General features: G+C 40.5%; 2 protein-coding genes across 2 annotated transcripts; both read right to left on the bottom strand.

Moving 5' to 3' along the window:
* Nucleotides 1–8626: 8626 nt before the first annotated feature.
* On the bottom strand, nucleotides 8627–11137 carry LOC135154175 (uncharacterized). Its single transcript, XM_064099483.1, has 2 exons — nucleotides 11114–11137; nucleotides 8627–9922 (listed from the first exon to the last, which is right to left on the bottom strand). Exons 1-2 carry the CDS (start codon nucleotides 11135–11137, stop codon nucleotides 8627–8629), a joined length of 1320 nt encoding a protein of 439 aa, XP_063955553.1.
* A 1800-nt stretch (nucleotides 11138–12937) lies between these two features.
* On the bottom strand, nucleotides 12938–21546 carry LOC129261463 (WD40 repeat-containing protein SMU1-like). The gene is made up of 4 exons (XM_064100322.1): nucleotides 20041–21546; nucleotides 18693–18860; nucleotides 16245–16397; nucleotides 12938–15919 (listed from the first exon to the last, which is right to left on the bottom strand). Exons 2-4 carry the CDS (start codon nucleotides 18708–18710, stop codon nucleotides 15821–15823), a joined length of 270 nt encoding a protein of 89 aa, XP_063956392.1. The 5' UTR covers nucleotides 18711–18860; nucleotides 20041–21546; the 3' UTR covers nucleotides 12938–15820.
* Between the last annotated feature and the right edge of the window lie 6328 nt (nucleotides 21547–27874).

The raw sequence follows: 27874 nt of genomic DNA, 5'->3' as shown, positions 1-27874 counted from the left end.
TGTTTTTGCTTATAGAATGAATATTGAAAGCTAAAAGAGAACATATTAAAAAGAAACAACAGAACAATTCAGGCAAATAAACAGATTCGAAAATGAATTTTAACAGCATAATTCGAAAATTATGTCAAAGATAATTAAAAGGTTAAAAGGAAGTCTGCTGAATAGCAAGAAGTCCGATCATCATATTTATCATGTTATGCCATTTTGGCGCAAGATTCCTTTTTAACCCCAAACAAAAACATTCCGTGTTCGCTCAAGCATGAATAAAACTAATTTTTTTAAATGGCATTTGAAAGATAAGACCTCAGAGCACCTATTAACACCAATATATAGATGTCATAATTTGAAACAAAAATTTTATAGACTTCAAATCTGTCCCGTTTTTTCGATACGCACTGTATAGGCATATAGGTTTTTGAAACTAACTACAAATGTTTAGAAAAATTTCAACAAATTAAAACTTCATATTTCCAAATAAATGATGCAAATAAGTGTATGAAAATATGTTTTGCTGTGAACTCATATTATTGCTTGTAGAATGCTAATTTTGGTTGAAAACATAAATTTGACATTTCTAACAAAAATCCCCCTCCCCAAAAAAAAATGTCAAAACATGATTTATTTCTTATGTAGTTTATTGTAGGCCTATTTTTAATTTATCATGTATTTTTTTTTTAATTCTTTTTTTCTTCAATATTTTTGTTAAGGAATCTGAACTTGGGGACCGGAAGTTCACCCTGACAAAAGTTAGATACGCCACGTATCGTATGCTCCTTATTTTACCTCTCAGTCATCTAATTTTAAGATCAATATGGGATATTTAGTGAAATATAATTTCTCCTTTATATATTTTGTTTCTCTTAATTACTATACCCCCTTCTGGATTTTCATCTCTTTATTTTTTGCCTTTCTTTCTGTCCCTGCTCATTTCGCCCCTTTTGCCTCTTCTCCAGTTTCCTGGCATTTCTGGCACATTATGAATATATCTGGGGCGTATACGCGTGGGTGATATAGCACCAAAAAGGGAGAAATAGAAAGAGGAGGGAAGGGAGAAAAAAATATACGAGAAAATGTGGAGGAAATAATAATAATACATAGGAATTTCGCAAATCAAGAATTTCATTTGCAGTGATCATTATCTATACTTCCCTTTAGAAAACTTATTACAAAATCCTGCCATTGTTTGCCCTTATTTAATACTCTGTATCAATCATAATTGGTGCATATTGTATCCAATTTATCCCTAAAATTGTGATAAGAAGGATTTAATAGGTATAAAATAAATAAAAAATGATTGTTTTTTATTACAAGACGTTTTTTTTTTTTTACAGTGCACACCTATATAGTTACCACTAATGCATATAGCATTTCCATTTATTTGAAAGCAAGGTAAAAGAGCGTTGCAGATTAAATGCCTCCAGGCTCACGGGCATAGGTGCCGCGGCCGGGGATCGAACCCCGGACTTTCTATGTATAGCCAGGCCGCCTAGACCACTCGGCCACGGCACCTCCACGTATGTGAGTGAAGGATATCGCGATAGCGCAAGAACGATATCTTCCGAAGAGAGTGGCCTTTTTTGGTACTGAATCCGCCGGAGTAGAAAACTTTCCGCCGGCGGATTTGGTGCCTAGAACAGTATCTGCCAGGCGCAGGATCCGCCGGTACACCGGCCCAGACTCGGCGCACCCAGGCCGGAAAAATGACCTCGATTATTACGGTGGTTGTCTATGCATTTATTAGTGGTGCAGCGAAATTCAGCAGAAGAAAATAACAGATTAGGGGTATCCTCGTCATAGATTTAATATTCCAAAATGAGGAAAAATGTCAAAATCATGATTATTTAAGCTAAATATTTTCTTTAAAAATAAAAATAATATTTTTAATAATTATACCCAGAATAACCGATCTAATAATTGTTCCTTAAAAAATATTTGAAATTAACAAATGAAAAAAAATCAACTCGACAAATTTTCCAAAACCCCACCTTATTTTTTTAGAGTGGTCACAAAATTCGAGCGGAGTTGACCTTCCTTAGAGCAACACGCTTGTGTGTTGCTGCCCTCTACGTTCGTTGGTGTATGCTCTGACCGCACCGCGCATTATCTACAATATTGCCCTCTCTTTTGTACAGGATTTCTAGGGGCAAACCCGGGGAGGGCAACATGGCAAATGTTTACCTCGTTGAAAGTAGCGAGCAAAATATGACTTTTATTCATCTCCTAAAATGCCTTGTATAGCAGGCGCGTAGCCAGGGGGGGCGGTAGGGGCAGTCGCCCCCCCCCAAAACGTCCCCAAAAAGAAAAAAAGAAGGGAAAAAAGAGGGGAGAAAAGGAAAAGGGAAGGGAGGAAAGGGAAGAAAGGTAGCTTTGTCGGGTTTTTTTTTCTTTTCATTCTTTATTTTTTTTCTCAAAAGAGAAACTCCTTCACTCTTGCTCTAAATTTATATATGAATTTTGCTCCCGCGCTGCGCGCGGTTAATGACAATATTGAAGTCCTCCATTGTTTCCCCCACCCTTTCTCTAACCCTGTTTTTCCACCTCAGCTATATGTGTTTCTTGCCAGTTAAAGTTCAAATGTATACATTAGGGCATGGAATGAGAGTAAGGTTAGGCTGAAGTATATGAAGTTATCTTTTTTTTTATTGATCGCGCAACTTCTGGTCGGGTCGGCTCCGGGCGGTTAAATCTTTATATCAATTTCTGCCGTCACCTCCATAAAGTCAACTTCTCCCGCTTTTCAGCTCATTACTAAACAACCATAATTTTGGGGCAAACAGGTTCCTAATTTAAAAAGAGGAATGTATAAAATTTGTGTCGTATTAAATAAAAAAGTACAATATTTTTTATCAAATTCTATTAATCTTCATGTCATTTCCCTGCACATTCATCTCCTGTCCTTTTTTGCGCACTATTTTCCTTGTAATGAAGTTCAATAATCTTAGGAAATCAATTGAATTAGAGCCGATGGGTATAGAGATTTTGATGAAACGTCCGCCCTTTGAAATTTCAGAGTTTTTATTGCTCTGCGCGGGGAGGAATATCTTCCTCCCGGCATATACACTTCTTCTCCTCTGTTTTGCGAGTTAAAGATATGCACTGTCGCTAAATTGTTTGTAATCAAATCTGATCTTTCCAAGGGGAGTATTCAATATATCTTTGAGAATACCCTTTTCTCGGGACCCTTTTCATGGCAAAAAAATTGATAAAACGCTTTACATGTAGGGTTATTATGATTTTAATTTCCTCCATTGTATTCCTTTTTGTGCGTTCACAATCACTTTTGAAAACAAGGTTCAAAATCACAATATAGTCAACTGAATTGGAGCTGATATAGGTACTAGAGACAAGAGAGACGGCTCCTTCTCATTTTAATTTATGAAACACCAAAAGCTTCGCGCGGGAGGGGGAAACTCACCCTCCCTGCACCCACCCCCTAGGGAGCGCGCTTCGCGCGCTCTGTAAGTGTTGGCACCAAAGGTTGGCACGCTTCGCGTGCATTTACCGCCCCCTCCAAAATGAAATCCCGGCTACGCGGTTGTTGTATAGGTAATAATAAAGTATATACATGTACATATAAAATTATATATTCGTTTATGCTACTGGGGCATCTGGCGATGTCTCCTCATTATAACTCATGTTCCATTTTTTTTGTAATTCCCTCAACATTTATCGTGATGACAAATTGGAAGAGTATAGTACTTAATCAATTATCACACATGCAAATGTAACAAGGGAGATGAGAGGTGATTCTGTGTAGGTAACATGCGACCATAGAGCAATGCGACTGTATTTGCCCGCGGATTTTCATCTCACCGGAAGCATGTACCAACTGATGTCATTTAAACATGTTTACGATCGTGGTTCTGTTTATACTTCTCCAGAAAGCCTGATTCTGGTCAAACGACGTTTACAATTGCACCTTTTGTGAGTTTACGATTGGCGTTTGTATGGAAACGTCGTTTGAATGAAAGTAAGCATGGACGCAACCGTGTCTTGGACTAATCACGTTTGGAAACGCTAATTCTGGCCTGAAAAGTGGAAGCATAGACGCGGCCTTACTTTAATTTAAATGACGTTTCAAAACGCTGATCGTAAACTCACAAAAAGGTGCGTCTGTAAATGTCGCTCGACCAGAATCAGGCTTTCTTGGGAAGTATAAACAGAACCACAATCGTAAACGTGTTTAAATGACGTCACTTGGTACATGCTTCTGGTGAGATGAAAATCCGCAGGCAAATACAGTCGCATTGCTCCATGGTCGCATGTTACCTCCACAGAATTACCTTCCATCTCCCTTGTTACATTTGCATGTGTGATAATTGATTTAAGTACTATCACTAGCAATACTCTTCCAATTTGTCATCACGATGAATGTTGAGGGATTTACAAAAAAAACCTGGAACATAAGTTATGAGACATCGCCAGATGCCCCAGTAGCATAAACAACAAATATATTTTTTATTATTTTATCATGTATACTTTAATATTCTTTATTTTTTTCTCACTATTATCCTCACCATGGTGGAAATTATATGGCTAGTAGCTCCATGCAATGACTAAAATTTGTCGGTGTTTAAATAGCAATCGATGTACCTTCCCCATAACAACACACGGGGAAAAAAAAAAACTTTCGAAAAAGGGCGCGCCCAATTTGACCTCGCTTTCCTGCTAAACGAAAATTACGATGCGAAGCCAGCTGGAGTTCAGGATTTTCCCTTTGAAAAGTTAAGCATAAACAGCACTCCCATAACCACGTTTACGATTGGCGTTTTGAAACGTTTGAAAACGCTGATTCTGTCCTCGCAATGGAAGCATAAACACACCCTAAGCATGGACGCAACCGTGTTTTGGACTAATCACGTATGGAAACGTTGCTTGCCAAAACATTTCAACTAGCGTGCAGCACTAGCATTTTGATTGAGTAATGTATACCTCTATATTAATTCTATAACAAACTTTTTAATTCCCCTTTTGATGAGTTTATCAAAACTTTTGGCTTGTAATTTGCGCTCACATCAATAACTGTTAAAAATACATTAACCCATGCATCCTATTCATAATTACAAAAGTTCTTAAAATGTCCAGTTTTCAGGCCTTGATATCAATAAAGTTTGTGCTCTTATTACGGTAGGCTTATTAGATTAATAAATAAGATAAAATTTTTATGAATTCCTAATTTCCTATAATAATTAAAGTGTCCCTTTTAACAGAATGAAATATCGGCAAGTTTCATCTCACGCTAAGAGGAAAAGGAAGATAGTCATCATTTTCATATGATGATGAATGTTCGTAAATGTCCTGGTCCTTGGTCAAAATAATTGATTGCACCCTTTATTAAGTGCGATCCCTACCCACTTCACAATTTTCCTACACAGTGCTTGAAATAGTGCAGTTTCACCCTTTTTCAAATCTAAATATATATTTTCAGCTCGTGCTTAGCACTCACATTATCGATTTTCATGATGAAAAATATATTTAGAATGCCCAGATTCTAGGTCTAAATCTAAAACACGCGCATGCATGTTTGCGCAGCTTATTTAAAACGTGCTTAAATTATCCAGTTTCACCTTGGAATATTAATACAATTTCTGCTCGCGCATGGTATGTTGGAAGCAAGGGTGGATCCAGGATTTTTTGAGGGGGGGGGGCACATTTTCCCCGAGGAAAAATTTGACCAAACAAAAAAAAGAAGGGTTTTTAACCAAAAATTAAGGGAATTTCGTCCGCGAAGAAGAAAAAAAAGTCTTCACTTTCAAAAAAAAAGGGGGGGGGGGGCACACTTCTGTTTTAACGGTATTTTTACATTACAAATTTTAATTTCGCCTCTCAAGGGGGTCATGGGCCGGCTGTGCCCCCCCCCCCTGGATCTGCCAGTGTTGGAAGATACCCAATTGCACAGGTTTCATGACTTACAAAGCATGAATAGAGTGTCTCGTTTTTAGATCTCAATCTCAATTTTTTACGTTCGTGCTCGCATCAATTGTTTAGCTATATACCTAGCCTGTTCATGATTACCAAAAAGTGCTTAGAATGTCCATTTTCGTTTAGGTCATAACGTCAAAAATTTTTAGCTCGCGCTTCGTGCTGGCATTATTTCATTATTGAAATATGAAATGTCGTCATGGCAAACTAAAACAGTCCTTAACAAGTCCCTTTTCGACCAGGCTGAAACGTATATTTTGAAAATGTCTGCTCATGCTTCGCTCGCAGTAATTACATGTATTTAGTTGGTATGCATCTTGTTCAGGATCACAGACATTGCCCAGAATGTTCAATTTTTAGGACAAACTACATGAAATTTCCAAAAATTTCGGCTTACGCTTTTTGCTCACACTATTTAAATAGGGCTTATTGGATTATTATATATTTATGTTGTATTAAAATAAAGCTATAGTTACTGTTAGGACTATCCCTTCCAAAAAAAAAAATCAACTTTGAGTGGCTGATCAGGGAAAATAAGGGTGAAATATGTTTTTTGCCCCCCCCCCCCATTGGCGAAAGCTGGATCCACCCCTGCAAAAGGTATGGGGACAAGAACCAGTATGACAATTTTTTATTCAATGTCTTTTCACTTGCCAATTCTCTATATATAATATTAACATCCTCTAAAAGTAAAACAATTGTCTTGTGAATTTGGTCCTTTCTGCCTGTATACCATTGGCTTTTCAAGTTTGATATATGTATATATGTGTATATATATATTGTGAAAGAAATGGACGAAGAGAACAATGGTAGGCGTAGCTTAAATCAAGGTTCCCCAGAGCTATCTACCCCTTGGAATAATTGGTGATGCCGAAAAATGTCTCTGCTGGGAACTGAACCCGGGCCCCCAGCTTTGGATGCCGGTGCCTTAACCACTAGACCACAGAGACGGGTTAGTGACTAGGGCGACCCCGATCCGGTTGACCGTCAGATATACAGATTTTCGACACTATACCAATTATAATTTCCTTAATACTAAATAGGTTCATTATTGCGGATTGAAATAATCGCTAGAGGGTATTCATTTGTCTCGCAATCTACTATGGTCAACAAGGAAATTCGTGATCACTCTCGCAAAAAGTGTTCACTGGCTTTCTAGGAAATTCGTGATCACTCTCGCAAAAAGTGTTCACTAGCTTACAAGTTCACGAGCTTTCGAGTGCCGCTGCAACTCTTTATCAAGTGACGAAAATTATCTGAAAACGTACTCTATTTATACTAATCTCCAGGACCGTACACACGAACGCGAGAACAATAGGTGGGCATTGATCCGTTGCGTCGGTATGCGGCCGGTAATCCGTATATGCAAATAAGCCGGGGGTATATGCAAATACGCCGTGGGTCGGCAATATGCAAATTAGACAAAATTGGCGGGCTCGCTAGTTTCCCGTGGGCGCCCCGGGGGGGGGGGGGGGGGGGCACTTACATTGACGAGTGGATACCATGCGCGACCAAAAAAACACGTAAAAAGGATGCCTTTTTCCAGATAGGGCACGTTACGTACGTAACGTAATAAGGGTGTCAAAAACACTAAAATAATGAAAAAGGGTATCTATTTTCGCTAGGAAAGCTACGTGTTCAGGGTCAAATTTGCAAGGGTACAAAAAATTAAGACTAAAATGTTTTAAAAAGGATGTACTTTTTGCCCCAAGAGTCAACACTACGTGTTTAGAGTACGATTTGCGCGAGATGTGGGGAGGTTGGGCTGTACTAAACCCAATGATGTAGGTAAATTAGGTAAAACCGACGACCGATCGATTGAAATATCGCTGTTCTTGTTTAGGGGTCCAATTTAGGGAATACTTGCCAAGAGTATCGTTTTGTTTCCAATACTTGTTAAGGGTAGGGTTTTACACGCCAATACTTGTTAAGGGGTGCATTTTCAGAATATGGAAAATACGTGTTTAGGGTGCTTTTCGAGACCCCATGGTCGCGCATGGTATCCACTCGTCAATGGAAGTGGCCCCCCGGGGGGCGGGGGCTGACTAGCTGAGCGGTCCCTCGTTCGGGGCCGGGAACGATCGGGTCGGCGTGCACTGCCAGGTAAGGGGGTATTGTGCTGTCGGATGGTTCGCATCCAGAAGTCGGGGATGTCGATCCCGCTGTCTCTGTTGAAGTTGTTAGGACAAAGACGTATACTAATAGCCTCCTTAATCCTGCGTGTATACCAATGTCTCTCTTTGGCAATGCAATGTACACCCTCCCAATCTGGGTGGTGTTGCTTCTCCCAAGCATGTTCTGCCACCGCGGATGTGTCGGTTCGCTGTAACCAAACATCGCGATTGTGTTCAGAAATGCGTTCAACTATCGGTCGGGCTGTTTCTCCGATGTAAGACCCGTCACATCCCTGGCAAGGAATGTTGTATAATACGCCATCACGTCTGTGATCAGGGATAGGGTCTTTGGGGTGTACAAGCTGTTTGTGTAAGGTGGTGTCCGAGCGAAAAACCGTTCGGATACCGTGACCTTCTAATCGGCGTTTAAGTTGTTGTGAGAGGCCATCTATGTATGGCAAGACTGTGCAAGTCTTGAAAACCTTCTGATCCCTTAGTGGTTGTTTTTTCTTGAAAGTGTTCTTGATAAAACGGCGTGGGTAGCCGTTGCTGTACAAGGCGCCACGTATGTGTGCTCTTTCTTTCGGGAGTTAAGGTGGGTGAGTTATGATACGTGCTGCTCTGTCGAACAGGCATTTAACAAGACCCTTCTTGACCGATTTGTCGTGATGAGAATCATATGGTATGTATTGGTCTGTATGAGTGGGCTTGCGGTAGACAGAGGTGGAGAGTTTCCCGCCCTCGTGTCTTTGGACTAGCGTGTCAAGGAATGCTAATTTCCCTCCTTGCTCAGTCTCCAGAGTGAACTGGATGGACGGTTGCTGGCTATTCATGTATGAGAGTAGGCTGTCTGTTTCGGATCTGTTTACGATTATGAAAGTGTCATCGACGTATCTCTTCCACACCCGAGGGTGGCATGTGGAAGGACACTTGGGCAAAGCGTTCTGTTCAAAACCTTCCATATATAGGTTAGCCACAACCGCTGAGACTGGGCTACCCATTGCTGCTCCTTCTGTTTGCTCATAGAAAGAGCCTCTGTACAGAAAATATGTGGATCTGAGGACGAACTCCAGGAGTTCGGCTATCTGTTCGGGCATAAGTGTGGTACGTTCTGATAATGTGGGATCGGATTGCATGCGTTGCAGGGCCGTACTGCATGCGCCCTCTATCGGTACGTTAGTGAAGAGGGAGACTACATCAAAAGAGATCATGGATTCCTGTTCGTTAACTGTCTGCTCCGATGTGAATTCAGCGAATTCACTGGAGTTGGAAACCGTGTGTTCTGAGCAGTTAGTGAGAGGGGACAGGATGTCCGCCAGGTACTTTGATAGGTTATAGGCAAATGAACCTATGCATGATACTATTGGTCTGAGAGGTATCCCGGGTTTGTGTATTTTGGGCAACCCGTATATTCTAGGTGGCTGTTTCTGTGTGGGCTTTATCTTTTTGTATGTAGCCTCATCTAGAACTTTGTCTTTTTTTAGTGCCAGTAACGTACTGGTCAGTTTGCGACACATTCGATCTGTGGGGTCTTTCTTTAGCATTTTATACGGACCAGAGCTCAGAAGCTCGGTCATTTTGTCTTCGTAGGCGGTACTATCTAAAATGATTGTGGCACTACCCTTATCTGCGGGGAGGATTGTGATGCTATCATCATTCTTGAGTGTCTTAAGAGCATCACGCATCTCTCTTGTGGTATTCGGTTTCGGAGGACGTGCTCTCTGTAGAATGGAATCTACATCTTTTCGTGCGGCATCGGCCGAAACTGGATCAATATACTTGACCGCGGTTTCAACCTTAGCTACAATCTCGGTAATGGGCAATTTTGGGGGCGACACGGCAAAGGCGAGGCCTTTCTTAAGCAATTGCTCCTCGGTGGAGGAGATCTGTCTCGAGGATATAAATAGAGTACGTTTTCAGATAATTTTCGTCACTTGATAAAGAGTTGCAGCGGCACTCGAAAGCTCGTGAACTTGTAAGCTAGTGAACACTTTTTGCGAGAGTGATCACGAATTTCCTAGAAAGCCAGTGAACACTTTTTGCGAGAGTGATCACGAATTTCCTTGTTGACCATAGTAGATTGCGAGACAAATGAATACCCTCTAGCGATTATAATTTCCTTTGTCGGGTGTAGGTGGGTTTTGAACAATGACAAGCTGCCATGCCTCAGCTGGATCAAAGCTTGCTTTGATACAGTACAGGTATGGGAGAAAGTATACAAATGTGTGAAATTATACATGAACAACAGCTTTGGCAACTCTTTTATTTAAATATTTTGTGAAAGAAATGGACAAAGAGAACAATTGTAGGCGTAGCTTAAATCAAGGTTCCCCAGAGCTATCTACCCTTTGGAAAAATTGGTGATGGCGATTTGATTTAAGCTACATGTACGTCTACCATTGTTCTCTTCATCCATTTCTTTCACAAAATATTTAAATAAAAGAGTTGCCAAAGCTGTTGTACATGTATAATTTCACACACACACACACATCACCATATGAATTACCATGGCTCAACCTGCCCCAGTCCGAACTTAATATGATATTTTCATATCGACACATTTTTTACGCATCCATCATGTAAAAGTGATGGCTCAACTTGCCCCTATGCTCAATTTACCCCGCCTTCCCTATGTATACGTCGCAGCAAATTATGAACTTCCTCATTAATTTTCAGCATAGATTATTTGTATCATGCTTGTAAGAGTGCATTTCATTGGTAGTCAGTTCAACAAGTAGCCTAAATCAAGATAAATGAGCACATACAGGAAGAGTTTTCAGAATACAAATATTAATGTCTATAAGCACTCTATTAAATGGGGCTTATGAAGAAAGTTTAGGGAAAACATGAAAGTTTTCAGAACACAATTCTAAGCTGGTCATTAATACTTATGAACATCTTTATGACACAATAAACTGAATTATGAAAAGAAAAAAGAAATATCAGTGGTGTCAGTGAACTCTCTGTTCAACCATCCCCTAAGAATTCTCAACAGTTTGCTGTCCATAAAAAAATTAGAGGGTGTAAACACTCTGCCAGTGTTGCTGCTCTCTATGCGCGTCTTGTCTGTAACAAACCTCGGCCTTGGAGAGAGGGCCCATTCACTGAGTCAGATATTATTGTCAGCTAGTCTTATCTCAGCCCTATAAAAGGTGACAATATTACTGTAATTGTTCTTTGACATAGGCGTTTAGGTGATTTGATGCGTGTGGTACGGGAAATTTCAACAACAATTTCCAATCGGCCCCTATTCCACAGAGGGGAGTGCTTGAGCAATATTTTTTTTTTAAAGGAAAATGAAAGGATAGATTTATTATCTGATCATAAAGTGATTACATTTCACTGATTAAAATAAAATTAAAATGAGGCAGAACGGTTTCCTATTTCCCATGATATGCCAAGTCAAAGTTATCAATATTTTGATATTTGAAAGACCCGTGGAGATCGCCATTTTGCTCATACTCCTTATATCTCCGTGGGGGGTTGTGACGTCAGCGACGTACAACTCGGTGTCCGACCTCGGCACTCCCCTTTGATTACTAGCATAAAATACATGGGCAAGAGTGGTCAGAAAGGGGCACAAAATGCAGCTTTTGCCAAATTCCTGATCCGCAGAAGAGGCCAGAAATCTCTTTAAAAAATGAGTGGCTGCACTAAAGGTGGAGAAATACAACAATTCTTCCAAATTCACGAGGAATGATGTTATTCGTAGCGAGCATTTTACCGATTTCTTCGGCCGAGTATTGGGACTCGAAGTCGTAGGCTCTAGGGCCTTCTAACTAAGTTCTATTTTAATACAAACGTCCGATAAGTTTTGTTTTACTTAAAATCGACGGTAACAAATAATAAACAACGTTAGATATATTGAAAAATAGCACAATTAACAATTTAACGATATTCAAAAGGGATAGACAACCAAACTTCCAACATAACAGTTAACACGATCACTCGGTATGTGGGCCGGCGGTCGGCACTCAAGGGTTCATTACATGCTGCCGCGCACAGAAAAATCAAGCCACAGAAGTCGTGTGTTGTGGACACCAGAAGGAAGATCCCAGCACGCGCGACCCACTAGATAGAAATCCACTGCCAAACGCGGTTCACGGTGCTGGCTTATATTAGTATAATACTAACCTCGCAATACGTGTGATGAGTGGGCGGCCGGGGACGGCTGTACTGTCTACGTACAAATTTAGCTTTGTCAAATTTGCCAATTTGGTAATCGTAAATAAATGTGTAAACATTTTCATCAAAACTCATCAATTTGTGTTTTAAACCATAAAATAATTTGAATAGCTTTTTGATAATATTTTCAAGTGTTTTATGTGTATATTATATTTATTTCTTGTAAAAAAAAGTATCTATATTATGCGAACTCGGGGTTGGTTTTAGCCTGTGACTAGCTGCACATGGAAGCTAGTACTGAGAGCAGTTGTACGTCGCAGACGTCACAATTTTGAACGAACCTCGCAACAATGGCGATCTCCATTCAGAGACTTTGAACGTGAAGAAGTCTAACTTTGAAGAGGTGGTACTCCACTCTGGGAAATCGGATTTGGGTATAAGTGGATTCATTTTGATTATCATTTACTTATCAATGATATTATGTGGTATTACATTTTGGGTTTCATTCTCCTTTAATGATAAAATTGTAGTGGGTAGTCATGTGAAAAATTGATAACCTACATGTACAAAATTTTTTTGATTATGGGTGAATAAAAGGTGACGTTGTGTGTTGTACGGGACTCAGAAATGTCCTGTATGACACCCAACATTTTCACCTATAATTTTCCCATGGACAGCATATTTTTGTTGGTTGTCATTTTTTTACATGCCTACCTAGTAGTACTTTATTGTTACAACAAAACAAACTGAAGTTCCTCGTTTGTTTGGACAGCAGGTTGAAAAATGTTGTGAATATTGTTTATTTTTCTAGCATGGAAATCACCTTATTGACAAATTTGAAGAGGAAACATTGTGATATTCTGGAGTTAGTATCAACAAACTAACCCAAGTGTTTAAGGAGAATCTTGCCACAGCATTTATCATGTTCATACTTCATACACTATATACACAAAAGTACAATATAATCCAATAAAAAAATGACAAAAGCATGATAACACAAGAATGCCCACTCACATCAAACAAGGTGGTTCACGTACCAGTCTCGCCTGATTTTGCGATCAATAAATTATGCAATATGACCTTTGACCTTATCATCCTCTTGAACACACATGTTTATTTTTACCAAGTGTGATGAAAATTGATGCAGAAATAAAGAAATGAGAGCAAGTTCCACAAAAACTAAGCTAAGGCGAGCAAATAATATGCCCGCCTGTAATGCAGAAAATGGAGTTACTGGTCAAGCAAGAAAAGTGGAAGGTGGCAACTTCACCTTTGACTGTCTGACCTAAAGTTATCGCGTTTACAAAAACTTCAAAAGGGTAAGATGAAAACATGTAAGTGTGACCTTGACCTTTGGACCTAAAAATCAATAGGATTCCTGGGATCCATGCTAGTATCATACACATCAAATTATATGAGCCTAGGTTAAGTTAAACTGAAGTTATCGCGTTTACAAGGAAAAGGTTAATGGATGGACGGACAGACGGACGGACACCGAGTGTGATACCATAATACGTCCCATCTAGACAGGCGTATAAATAAAAAAGGGTGGATATGACCTTTATCATCTGGCCTTTTGACCCCTACATGACCTTTGACCCCACCATTCTCATGAGTTCACATGTGATATTACCCAAGGATGACATAATTGATGCAAAAATAAAGAAATGAGAGCAAGTTGAACAAAAACTTTAATATCTTGGAGCAGACAAACAGGAAAAGTGATCACTATGGGTCAGATGCATAAAAAGTAGCAACTGCTGGCAAGCAATTGCTTCAAGCACAAGCAATAGCTAGCCAAGCAAAAGATCATGCTTCAGCAATTGCTTTATTTCATATGCATAACACTTTGCTAGTGCTTGAACCCTTTTCTTGCCTTCCGAAAACAATTGCTAAATGTTTGAACAATAGCGACGTCACGCTGGTGCGAACGCGACTCACAGAAAAGGCGGGACTCGAACACAAAAATGTGGCAGTGCAAATTACCGATTCTTTCCTGTAACATCTTTTCCTCAGAAGTGGTGTCAAACCAACTCGTTTCTTTTTGATAAATTTATATATGTGGCATTTGGTTTGCACTTATTAGGAAGAAAACAAGGACATATAGGTTATGGTACACCTTGGGGTTCTCTCTCAAGTGCATAAATATGATGAAAAAAACATGAATACCCTGATCAAACAAACGCTCAAGCTGCTCTGACAGAGCTTGAAAAAACCCAAGCAAGTGCTTAAACGCACAAGCGAAATGCTCGCTTGATGCATACACTTTTTAACAATAGCTTAACCGTCAAGGAAATGCTAGCAGTCAGCAATTGCTTTAACTTACTATAAAAAACATTTGCTCGCTCAATTTTATGCTTACGGAATCAAGCAAAAGCCAAGTAAAAGCCTAGCAAAAGACTAGCAACAGCAATTGCTACTATTTATGCATCTGACCCATTGACACACCTATTTGATCAAAACTCATTTCATTCTAGGTGATGGACAATACCTATTACTAACTAAACACAATAAAATTAAAGCTGTCCTTGATTCTTAATTATGTAATTAAGTAAAGTGAGGGTGAATGAATCTGGTTATTGGAATTGTGAATGAAGCAGTGCTTGATGATCCATTCATTGATTGGATGTAAGACTGAATGATCACTAGAATGATGATGATGATGCACAGCATTTGTATAGCGCCATATGTCTGTCAAAGACATTCAAAGGGGCATTGGATAGATTGATAGAATAGATTGTTATCTGATAATTGGACCAAAGGAAAATCGACCATTTGGGAATTGGACCATTTGGATATTAGATGACATGGTTTGAATAAAATTATAGAACAATAGCCATTACTCTATTTGACAAATGGACTGATGGACCAAATGGTCATTGGACAAAGACTTTATCAATTCAAATTGTTATTGGCCTAAATGGTTTTAACTCAGTCACATTTCCCCTACGCCGGCAGTGCTGCAAGTCGAAACCAGCCGTTTCAACATTTTTTGTACCAGCTACATATAGGGGGTTTGAATAAAATTGAATAAAAATGCTATTTTCGACACGCCGTACGACCGTGGTAGGTGACCGAGGTTTAATTCACATTAGACCAAACGGTGAGTGGACGACATGGTCAATAGACCACATGGATATTGGACAAACTGGTAATATAGACTACATTAAATGATCCAGATTACTTTGGACCAAACAGTAATAAACATTTATTTCAATATTAGACTATCATAGTCATGTAAATTTTGAATGTCAGAGGCAAACAGGAAATACCAGTCAAACCATTTGAATTATAATGCTACTTAAATTATATTATTCATTCACTACCAGTGGTCCATTGCCATACTCTTCTGGGCCAATTCATCAATTTGTACTTAAGTTTCGATTATTTTCTTCTTCTTCTTTTTTTTTTTTTTTTTGGGGGGGGGGGAAGGGATATTGATCAGTGAATAAAAAACAGGGATAACTTGGCAAACCACTAAATTACATGTATAATATATTCAAGTAACAGTTACAATTTTTAAAACAATTCTTTTAAGTGTAGAGGATATCATGGCATAATATTAAGCATGGTGGTCAAACTCCAAGTTCACAAAATGCTAATGTCGCTCAACCTGATCCCCTGAAAACTGTTGTAAAATGTCTGCAGGTTTTTTCCATTCATGATTTCCATAGTTTGAGGAGTCCATCTTCACTGTATGTGGCTAGAAGATTGCTATGAGGGTGGGGCACAATACCTATCACATCCTTTTCATGAACCTGTGAGAAGGAAAGAAACTACTATGATCAACATTGCACATTTTGTATTAATGAAGAGTTCAACAGTTTTAATGATACTGATGTGTAATGTCTTTAAAAACAGATTTTGCATTTAGTCGTTTCTTATATCATATCTTGGAGGAGCATGATGAAAAACATCCACAGCCCAAATTTAATAGGAAACAGTTGAATAGGGTCAAAGATATAATCACATAAATACATAATTAGCCCCAATAAAATCAGATCTTCACCTAGGTAGTATATCCATTCCTCTCCCGTCCCTCACTCTCTCCTTTTCCCCCAATGTACAATAGCTATATCTTACAGTCAGTGTCCTTTCTAGTTTTCCTGTTGATGTTGAGAAGCAGTACAGAACCAGATCCTCCCCTATGCAGTAGATCCATTCTCCTCTTGGTGAAAGACAGCTGCATGTAAAATCTCCACCCTCACGCTTACCAGAACTAAAACTCCTAACAATCTAATGAAGAAAAACAAAATGGATGACACTCATTAACTTCTTATATTGGACAATGCCCACTTACATGTAGCTTGTATTACACAAGTAAATGGGAAGCTTGAATGTACAATATTAATACCATTGTACACATGCTGTTTAATATGTAAAGCTTTATGACATCACAAATATGATTCAATTCACTGCGCCTAGTAATAAATACAGTACTACCCTACTGCTGTACATATGACCTGGTCTTGTGGGATTTTGCTTCTTACTTTCAATAATTCTTTTCTCATATTCAAATACCAAAGTTAAGAAGGAAAATATGGATTATTGTTCATATTTCATTATTTCATCAATTTTCATTTACTGGTTTATTTATTTCAAGTAAAACAATGATACACATACTGCAGCTAAAAGTTGAAATGTATGCATTTACAGAGGTATAATAGTTTCAAAATACATGTAGCATAAAACAATAATGTTAAGATAAAACTAATGTTACATTAGTGAAAACACGCAGCTCAGCAGTTATTTAGGAGATTGATAAAATGCGGTATTGCACTATGTTTAAAACGGAAGGTCCTGTATCTGTATATATACTTTTGTTTATTGCGTAAAGTCATGCCAAAAATGCTCCTTTCCGGTAACCAGTTTTTACAATGTGGGCTTTTGCTAACTTCTGAGGCATTGTACAACACAAATTTTACCGGCAATCTCAAAACAATAAGTCACTAGGAAAGGTTCTCTATTAATAGCCAAAATAGTAATTTGGTCTTCAAAAAGCAAAAACTATACAAAATTAGCTTTTTACTACTGTCAATTTTCAAGTGGAAAGTTGAATTAAAAAAAAAGATACAAATGTTTCTTTCACACAAGTTTTTGCAGAGTGCTTGGAAATTTCTTTGAGATTGTACAATGTGCATATCTCATGCTTGAGTTGAGTGAACCCTGAAATTTAAATATTGTTTTCTCCTTATTTCTTAAAACTCTTGCTTAGCTTCATCTGTATTTTATCAAGTACTCATGTGGGTTATTGTGGGTAATTTTGACAAGATATATACCACATTAAAGCTTAGGATATGCTTTTTCAAACTCAATAAAAATTTCCAAATTTATTTTAGTATTGGGGTGGCTGGTCACAAATAGCAAATATTCTTATCTGAACAATGGTACATTTACAACATTTGGCATCCAATGGAAGAAAGAGACTCTATTCAACTGGGCTATGCCTCATTGAGTAGAGCATCTTACACCATAACACTCATGCCTATTTGCTATCCGTATACCATTAAATATTCATATAGTCTTTCTTGATTCTACTTAATATCACTCAGTTAAATGAATAAATGTATCTGCCTGTTTTGTTTAGTTTCCAAACTCAGCTGACCAATCAAGAAAATTGTAGAGTTTATAAATTTGCAACCACTCCCTCTCACCAGCCGCGAATCACATGCGCAGACAAAGGTATAGATAGCTCCCCTGACAACCGGCCATTGGCAAGCACAGAGACATATTGTTAGGCAAGGATATATAGCAATAGGCAGGAGGGACACAGGTCCACATCTTTGGCGGTCATCCAAACCGTCGTATCATTGACTTCAAAGTTTACTAGGACATACTTTGTTACCCAGCCTTACAACATTTTCAGTGCTACAAAAATACATGGTTGGAAAGACCAAGACGATTGCTTGACATTGTTATTTTTGTACACAAAACCGAGAATCAGAGAAAATATCGCAAGAGCTACAAACTTATAATTTCACTTTCAGTGGTTTAAATTTTCCCTATACAAAAACGCCATAAGGGATACAACAATACTGACCGCGATTTCAATGTGCGATCAAGCAAAACGTATCGTTCTTTCACTTGCACAGTCAATGCAGTGCAGATACAACGGTTTGGCTGACCGCACATTTGCATACATTAAGTATACACAGCTGTTGTTTGCAGTACATGTTTCCTATGGGATTTGAGCATTTTATCAACAATTTTTATGACATCGCTGTGAAAATACCCACATACAGTGTACCAAGAAATTATTTGTACATGTACACTGCACATTAAAAACACTGTAAAATGAATGAACTATGCTGGAAGTAAAACAAAAACTCATAACCTGGCTTTCTTAAAATCTAATGAATTATTAATATGAAAGAGAAAAGTAAAGCCATTGTTTTTCACCTACATGTAGTTGCTGATTGTGATCAGTCATGTATGGATCATAATTCATTAAGTATGATAATGCATGTAATGAAATAAGTCTTCTTGACAAGCTAGCACCTTAAGAGGTATGTCTCAACCAAATATACTTACCTGTCCTTGCATGTTCATGATTGCAACAGTGTTGCTACGGTTACAAACAACAAATTGTTCAGCATTCTTGGGATATGGCAGGACTGAATTAACTGTGATATCAGTAACTGATGAACCTCCAAGTGACTTGAAGGTATTGATACACTCTGTAGTCTTGATGTTCCAAACCTGAAATACAATATAAAGATTGATTTACTGATGCATGTACTAAATGAACAAATGAAACTAAGCGTGAGTCATATCTATTATTTTGTAAATCATTCTCCAATGGCTTCAGTCGAACATTGATGTGTTTATTAATTTTTTATTGTTCTAGCACGACAATGCAAGGTCCCCAGTGTGGCGTCAACACGACTGTCGAGATTCCACTTCCCAAATAGCTGGGCACAAGTAGGGCCTAAGCTGACAAACGATAGTTCAGTTGCTTATTCCATGAATACACACAAAAAGGACTGCATTCAGTACTTTCCCCCAAATATTGAAAATATTCACAGGTAAAAACAGACTCTGGGATGTAAAACTAGATGGGCTCTTGACTGGACACAATCAAAATTTATGCCTCCGCCATATAGCAAGAATTGAAAAACAATGTGCTTCCAAAATAAGTAATCAAAGGTCAGCTATATCAGGAATACATGGTATATTCTTGTGAATATTATACTACAATATGAAGTACATGTAGCTCATCAGCTTCAATTTTACACCTTGCTTGCATCACCGTTGTCTTGGATCACAGAGGTTGAATCCTTCAGTGGTGAAGTGTACAATATCTACTTTTCCAAGGGTTTGGTTTATAAAGTACAAAACCATCTTTTCTGATAGTTCTTAGTTTTGTTTTTTGTAGACATGTAGATGATGGCATGGAATTCATCTTTGTTGGTCTGACTCAACTTTTTCATTGTTGGTCAAGGGGTACATGGCTTTCAAACTCCTCTATCAATTTGTGTTTTTTCTTTAGAAAGTTTAGAGATCTGTGTTCTTTGACATCAATGACTTTGGGTGCTTGGCAATAGATGGTGGATCTCTGATTTTCTTATCAAGAGAGTCAATGGCAACCCTTGGTCATGCTTTTATATTGCAGATTCTTGCAGTATCTGAGTAGAAACTTTAGTTTATGAAACCGAGTTGATGACAAACCAGATGCATTGATTCATTTAAATTATAACAAGTGTCATTGTCCGGCAATATATAGCGTTGAAGCAGGAGAAAATTGATTAAAACAAATTTGATTTTGTTCCAAATATAAAAATTACCCGACATATTACAAAAATACTGTGGTTGTACACCATAATCCCACCAAACTAGTTATGAAAACAAAGTATTTTTTGAGAGCTTAGGTGATATTTACCTTAATGGTACCATCTGAAGAAGCACTGATAGCAAGATGACCATCAGGAGCAAAGATGGCTTCATTGACAAATGATGTGTGACCACGGAATTCCTTCAATGTTTTGCCTGATTTCAACCCATGTATCCTGTGCACAAAATATACAGTTAATTACGTATTATTATTACAAGTATTTGGGCTATCATGTACAATAAATAGATTACACTGTATGTCCATTACAAATAATATCTGATCCCAATCGCTATTAGTGCTGCTGGTGTAGACTGGTACAACTACAAGAAAAACAATATTATGCATCAGTAAGCCAATTTGTAATCAGGGCCCTTTGTGCATCACAGAGTGGTCTCAAATATACAATGGCAAGCTATTGGGCACTGTTATAGAAATCTAAGAGAAAAAGAAATTACTGAATTACATTATACTTCTAAACATTGACCGAATCTGAGATTCCAAGGGAAAAAAAATCAAAATATTTTTTAGTCCAAGTGAATGATTTTTATGCTTCACAATTTAAAGGAAACATCATTCCACTAGTTTGTAAACGAACAACAAAAAAGAAAATTGTGAAAAACAAAGTCAAATGAGACAGCTGCAGGCCTGCCAACATTTGAAAATGATAACAAGTGGATCGCCTCAAGCAGTCTCGCCTGCATTACGCGATTCAATAAAGCAGCAATGCTGACTTTGGCAAAGGACTATAAAATAATTATTCACAAGGCAACACCATTCATATAATAATAGAATACTACATTCATTGACACTAAATGCCTTTGACCTTGATGACCTAAGACTTGTGCAAGATGAACAATGATTTCCACATTTCATTAACTATATCCATACACTTTCAAAGTTATGATGGCAATTCAACAATGACCCACAACATGGCCAAAGTTTATTTACCTTTAATGACCTTTGACCTTGGTCATGTGACCTGAAACTTGCAAGGGATGTTTAGTGATACTTGATTACTCTTATGTCCAAGTTTTATGAACTAGCTCCAAAAACACTCAAAGTTACGATGACATTTAAAAAACCTAACCTTAGGTTAAAGATTTCAATGTTATAGCTGCCCCTTTAGTCTTGCTCTGCTTAGCCTTTTGATAAGGCCTCGCGTCTAGTGGTGGCTGAGACGAGACTAATGGCAAACAACGAGAACTGATGATACCCGAGTGAGCGTGAGAGCGAGCGATGTTAGTCGTAAGGCATTTTGGATTCTGGCGTAAATACAGTGTATATGAATTATTCATGAGCATGCCGATATGCCAATCCGCACCGTCGGTGTCTATGTGCGGCAAAGTATGATGAGCATGACCTTGAGTGCGAAGAAATGGTAGAGTGGTTTGGAATTTTTCCCCACATAAAGTATTTGGCGTATAAAACAACACATTTCACAGTAAACTATGAAAATACTTACGTTTATTTTCTTATTTACGAGATAACTGGATATACTCATTTGATTTGCTTGTTCATTACGATGAACCAGCACGCCGAATATACAGTACACAATTTTCCTGCGCGCGCGCTACATCTCCCTATGAATGCACTATCCCAAGATCATCGCGCAATTTGGCGTCCATTTCCTCTCATGAGCCTGCACGCAAGACATGTTGCCACGCAAGGCGAGGGGTAGGTGGGAGGGTTCAAATGAGTATATCCAGTTATCTCGTAAATAAGAAAATAAACGTAAGTATTTTCATAATTTACTATCAATAACTGGGATATACTCATTTGATTTGCTAGACCAACACGGATTCAACGTGAAGGGAGGCATGTCTAGACTAAGAAAGTGCGTACAAAAATAGGGAGATGAAGACACGAAAGGCCGCTGCCTTAAGGACAGAGGAGGCAAATAAGGCCTCATGTGAAGAAAGGTCCTTAACCCTAAACTGACCGGGGGGGGGGGGGGGTTGAATCAACCCCCCCCCCTCAACATTTTCTGCGATCATTTCGCCGCGCGAATTTTTTTTACCGCGCCACTCACAGAGTTTATACTTTCAAGTCTTGCGCATCTTTTGAGACCAAATTTGCGACGCCTGGGTACGCGGTTCCGAAATTACGCAACATTCTGTAAGTGCATGTCAGACCAAAAATTGTTCCAAAACATGATTTTGTGTACAAAGTCAATGCAAATTGAGTTTTCTCATCTTATTCATAAAGATATGATTATTTTTGCTTTAAACAGCTGAAATCAATTGATTTTAGCTTAATTATGCTTCAAAAAGGTTGTGCAATAAATCTGGTGAAAAAAACAAAGAAAAACAAAAGGTTGAAAAACAAAGAAATTCATAAAACAATAAAATACATAAGAAATTGATTTCTAAACTGAAGTTTTTTCAATTGCGATTGTTAAGAATGCTACAAAGAATATTTTTACTAAAAATTAGCATTCTAGGAGCTTTATTTAGTGAATTAGAGCAAAAAGTATGATTTATGCATAAATTAGCATAATTAATTCATATAAAATAAAATCTCAATATTTTGGAAAATTTTACCATACAGCCTTGTAGATTACATCGCACACTACCAGCATGCAAATTTTTGCGGCGCTCGCACGATCGGCGGCCGAGATCTCAGGGGGGGGTTGAATCAACCCCCCCCCCCCCCGGCCACAGAACAGCCAAAAAAGCCCGGCCTAGTTAGGGTTAAGAACAAGGAATCAGAAGAGCGCCAAAAAGGCGGTCCTCAAGATGTCGTATACGACGATTCCATAGAAAGAGCCCAAGAAGAAAGATACTATAGTATCATGGGCCCTCGGCCTAGTGTCAGAAGGAGAACATCATCACAAACTGACTTGATCGTTTCAACAATCCAGCGTGAAAGATGTCTCGAGAAGCTGCCGCAAACGGCTTGCGCGACAAAACAACCAACTTCACAGAGTTGGGAATTGTCTGAAGAATGGCAAACAAAGACGTGGGTTAGAAGTCACACCTAATCTATCTAAGCCAATCCCGGCAACGGTCCGGGAGCGATGCATAAGTATGCAAAGCTTAGTACTGTAAATGGTTATATATAAACAGATACAGGAGGGATCTCGACTGATAGACAGACAAAAGATACCCTGAATACTGATCCAAGAGGGAGTTAGTCAAGCGTCAAGAACGACCGACAGGTGCCATGACGGACTAAGCCATACAAGCTCAACGTTTGAGAAGAACTTAAGAGGTTGTAAGATTCGGATTGAAGGTATTAATCATCCGTAACCGGAGGGATGATAATTGCCGATGATCAAAAAATGATCCGATTTTGTTGAAAATTTCGACAAGAATCGTGATCGGAAGACTGAAACTTGTACGGTTCAGTAAGTGATCAATCAATCAATCTGAGAAGGCGACAGTGGGGCTAATAAAAGCCACGGTCAAGTCACCGGCTTAATAAATTAAGCCAAGCCGCAACCATGCAAACGTAAGGAATGCGAGATATCTCAGAAGCCCCCGCGTGGGAGAAGGCGCCCAGAATTCGATATCTGTCTCAAAAGCGTGAGGGCAGAACATCTGCAGAATTCTGATAGAGAGCTGTGGCAGGACGTTTCCAGCGGTCCGATAAGGACATGGAATGACAGAGAGTAAGGTTGAAGTAAACCACTCGTAAGGCAGTCAATGTGTCGAGAAAAGCGACTGAGTGCCATCCTGTTAATAATAAATTGCCACGGACCTGCTGTCTATGTAGGATAGAACAGTCTGGTCAAAGCAGCTCAAACGGGCGTGTCGGAGAAAAACGCGGCACGCATCACGACATAATAAGAGTGATAGACAGCGGATCCCTTTTCTCCCGTACTAAATAAAACACCCGCCCGAGGGTGCAGTGCCCGCGGCGGGAGAGGTGGGCGGTGGTTTGACTGAAGCCACCATCGCCGAGAGGGCCCGTAAGACTAGACTACGATGGATGTCCGCTGAGCGGAGTAATCCCTAGTCGCAGCAAGCGTACGCCAGAGATGAGCTGGCGAACAATGTCTCTGTCATGATCTTACGTGTAAACGATGATCAAGAGATGTCGGTCAAGATGTTCTGAACCAACAGACAACGCCAGACATGATACCTCAACAGTTACGTTCCCGACGGAATCGAGTGAGGTAACAACGGCCCTGTCCTATCAAGGTTAGGGACGGAAACTGGCTAAGAGTGTCTAAGTCCTCGCTTGACGAAACCAGCGGAGGAGAAAGGCGACTTGAGGAAAATAATCACCAATATTTCCCTCAGTCTGCGATGAGAACCCGTTGTTTACGAAAACAGCCACAAGGCCTGGTTTCTCTGGTGATCCCAAGGGCAAGCACCGCCGGCGCCGGTTGCAACAGCATGGAACAGTCCGATATCGGTAAGATAAGGAGTTCCGAGAAGCTGCGGGGGGGGGGGGGGGGGGCGGCAAAAATGACGCCCTAAGCAGCGGGGGATGAGAATCTAAGCTTCTAAAAAGAAGAACTCCAGTGAAGTAAATCACTTTCATGGAGGGACTCATCCACAGTCGGCCCGAGAGAAAGCGGGTCGTGGTGATCGTGGTTAGACAGGCATAAGTATGCATACATACACGTATACATTTTATACATAAATGTATATCCACCACGATTACATCATCCTCGGTCACGCAGTGACCATGGTCACATACATAGTATGGAAGAAGGATGAAAGCAGCCTGCGAGGCGACTCAAGTGTGCCGAGTGAAAAAGCTTCTAAAAAGAAGACAACTCGACACACGGGCACGGTAAATGCATCGACCGTAGCCCACTCCACACGAGGAAGCGGCGGAGACGCCCGCAAGTTTGACCCACATAGAGGGCAGTCTATCGGATAGACTGTTTGAGCTCGACCGATGGCCTGGTGGCGGACAGTTTGGTGTGAACTCGCCGACCCGGCACGGTGGGTGCGCCCAGGAAGTAGGCATAGAAATGACAGAAAAACCCTGGGGCTTGAAACAAGCCTGAACGCACGCACACAGCCGACAATCTAAAGAGATATATGGCTGTTTCTTTCCACCGAGATGATGCTTACCCGAACGGGAAAGACTCGGGGAACAAGTTGTGAATGTCAACAGGAGGGGTATCTGGCATATAAATAGCCGATTCCCTCCGGGTGTTCGGTGCGGTGCTGCCGGCGGGGTCCGGGGGGACGACCGATGATGGCAGCTCGGGCAGGGCTCGCACGAGCCGCCCGAATACGAGACAAATAGGTTACAAAATAACCATAATGCACCGGGTGGTGAAGGCATAGCGATTATTAAGTATAGGAGAACTATTAATCGCCGTGACATTCAGATCCGATATTTATGCTCATAAGCTCGGCAGAGCTACGAGATAGTGAGACATACCGCTGAGCGGTGATGGTGCTAATATCGGAGTCGCCCTCACTACAGCGGCGATCGCTGGAGGACGGGTGTCTGTACTAGCCCTGACTCTAACCTTACAAGGAAGAGAAGGAGTTAAAAGTAAAGACAGGGCACCCTTACTTACGTATAGAAAGTGAGGTTCAAGCCAAAAGCTGACGGTCCCGTCACCTGGGCGGACGGTCCGCGGGCGTGATAGGTTGCCCTCTCAAAAAACAGCCAAACATTATCATGAGAAAAGGAAGGCATGCGGTATGTTAGAAATTCTTACCTCCAATCTACAGGCCCGCCTAGGGGGTAGAATGGAGAGAGTTACCGCTGAAAGAGCCGTTGCAGTAAGCGATGCCCGGTCAAACTGTGAGGCTTGACGAAGAGGGCGAATTCGGGAGTACCTGCATATTAATGGGGGATACCCATGCAGGTGAACTCGCCGACGGCTCCCTGAGTGCGGCTGGCGGGAGAAACTCAATCCGCTCAATGCCCGTCACCGGCAATAAGACCGACAGAAAACAGCCAAGCGGCTACAGCGTCCAACCAGCGACATACGGGGGCTTGCCGACTTGCTGGGTGAGACCCATACGTCAGCAGCACCTGTGCATATCATGAAAACACCCGTGCGGGTGAAAGGGCCGGCAATTTCAAAGAAAAGGGCCGGTGGCTGGTGCGAGGCTGTTGATAAGCCCGGCCGTCGCGTAGCGGCGGTCTGTAATGACAGAGAACACGAGGGTAAGAACCCGTAATGCTCGGGACGTGTTGATGCAACCTGTAAGGATGCAACGTCCAGCCGTCGGTCATCGAGAGCTTGCCGACATGTTGGCTTGAAAGCCGTATGTTGGAAGCACCTGCATGGAAACGGGGTCACCGTGTAGCTGAACAGCGTTTCAATAAAAGCCCGGCGTGAGAGGGCAGGTGACTGCTTGAACCGCACGGTGCTTAGCACGGCGGCTGGAGCTGACATGAAGCGGGAGTCTGGTGACATAATGGGGGGCGATGCCCGTATGTCGATAACACCCGTGTATTAGCGGGAATTTCCCTTGCAGGTGCGTGAGCCGGCGAATCATGAAATTGCCGGTGACTCTCCGAGGTGTGAGATGGCGAATGTCTGCTTGACCTGCCCGGTGTTTGACACGGCGGTTTTAGCTGACAGAGAGTATGAGGATAAAAAATCTGTGATGCTCGAGGGCGCTCTGTTGTAACATGAAGTTACGACGCCTGACCATCGGCACAAGAATCAGAAAGAAAGGGTCTGCCCGCGAAGCGGGGTTAGCAACCTAGAATTTCTTCTTCTTCCTTTTCAATGCGGCCCCCGCCGGGGGGCAGAAGAGGGCACAAGAGACAGGGGGGACGTGATATCTCGCATGAGAAAAAACACCCAAATCTGATCAAGCCGTTTAGGCACATGAACGCTAATTCCACGGTTCCACCTTTAAGGGCACGTGGACGCGATTCCACGGTTCCACCCTGATCAGATAATCGTGAGATTGACGGAGTCGAGCTCACGTGTCTCTAGCGACTAGGGGCTGGTAGCCCTTTGCTAATGCTCCCTGAAGGAGACTGACAAAGCATCGAGCCTAGTCTGTGCCGGGAAAAGAGTACCATGCTCTTAACCCGGACTTGTTGGACCCGATAGCCGGTGGGTAAAGCAGCCCTGGAGGAGTGAAGTTTTCTATACTAGTACAACACTCCCCAAAATAGGTTCAGGTCCCGTCGAGGGAGCCTTGGCTATCACCTTTCAGGCACGTGGCCACTGCGCCACGGTTCCACCCTAAAACGCTCGGGCACGTGGGCGCGGTTCCACCCTCTTGGGCACGTGGACTCTTTTTCCAAGGCACGTGGACGCAACTCCACGGTTCCACCCTTTATAGAGCCCATTGCAAAGGGTCTCACTCTCTTGCCCTCATACTCACCGCCGCTGATCACGGGAACAATAATACCATGTCTGGTTCTCTCCCAGTGGCAGGTTTGGAGTCATCAGGAGATGAGTCAAAAGAGCTCATCTACCTGGTAAGTTCTTAGCTGAAAGAACAAAAGGAGGGTCGAAAACAGAGAGGGGGCGGAGGGGTGGGTGGACAAGAAAGGTGACAAAGCAAGATCCTTATCAGAAATATTAATAATAAAATTAATAACTTCGGAAAAAACAGGACCGACTTCTTAAACATGAGATCAAACAAAGTTAAGAAGCTGAAGTGAGAAAAAAAAACTAAATTATTTTTTATTATTTTTTTTTTACATGTATACATGAATTAATTAAAAACAGAAACGTCTAAGTCCAAGGACGAAGAGCAGGATCAGCTAAGAAAAAAAATACAAGGTTTTTTTATTTTTTATTTTTTTGACAAGGGTCAAAAGAAATAAGTAAAGGAGCTGATCTGAAAGGAAGAAGTAAAAACTTACTTCCCTTAAACTGGAAAGCCGAAAACTCATTAGCGAAAACTTTTTTAAAGGACGCTAATAGATAACAGGGGGGCTACCCAAAAATTTTAAGAGAAAATTTTTTTTAAGACAATAAGTATAAAAAAAA

This window comes from Lytechinus pictus, chromosome 5 (genome assembly GCF_037042905.1).
Source record: "Lytechinus pictus isolate F3 Inbred chromosome 5, Lp3.0, whole genome shotgun sequence".
Classification (NCBI taxonomy): Eukaryota; Metazoa; Echinodermata; class Echinoidea; order Temnopleuroida; family Toxopneustidae; genus Lytechinus; species Lytechinus pictus.
The sequence above is the reverse complement of the archived record's forward strand: the minus strand, read 5'-3'. Positions and strand labels throughout refer to the sequence as shown.

Excerpts from the sequence above, each read along its gene's own strand:
- LOC135154175 (XM_064099483.1), bottom strand. The coding sequence starts at position 11,137 with ATGGGCCCTCTCTCCAAGGCCGAG. Across the intron at positions 9,923-11,113 it reads GCCCTCTCTCCAAGGCCGAG|ATCTCCTCCACCGAGGAGCA; the intron begins GTTTGTTACAGA and ends TCCTCGAGACAG.
- LOC129261463 (XM_064100322.1), bottom strand. Across the intron at positions 15,920-16,244 it reads AACTAGAAAGGACACTGACT|GTTCATGAAAAGGATGTGAT; the intron begins GTAAGATATAGC and ends TCCTTCTCACAG.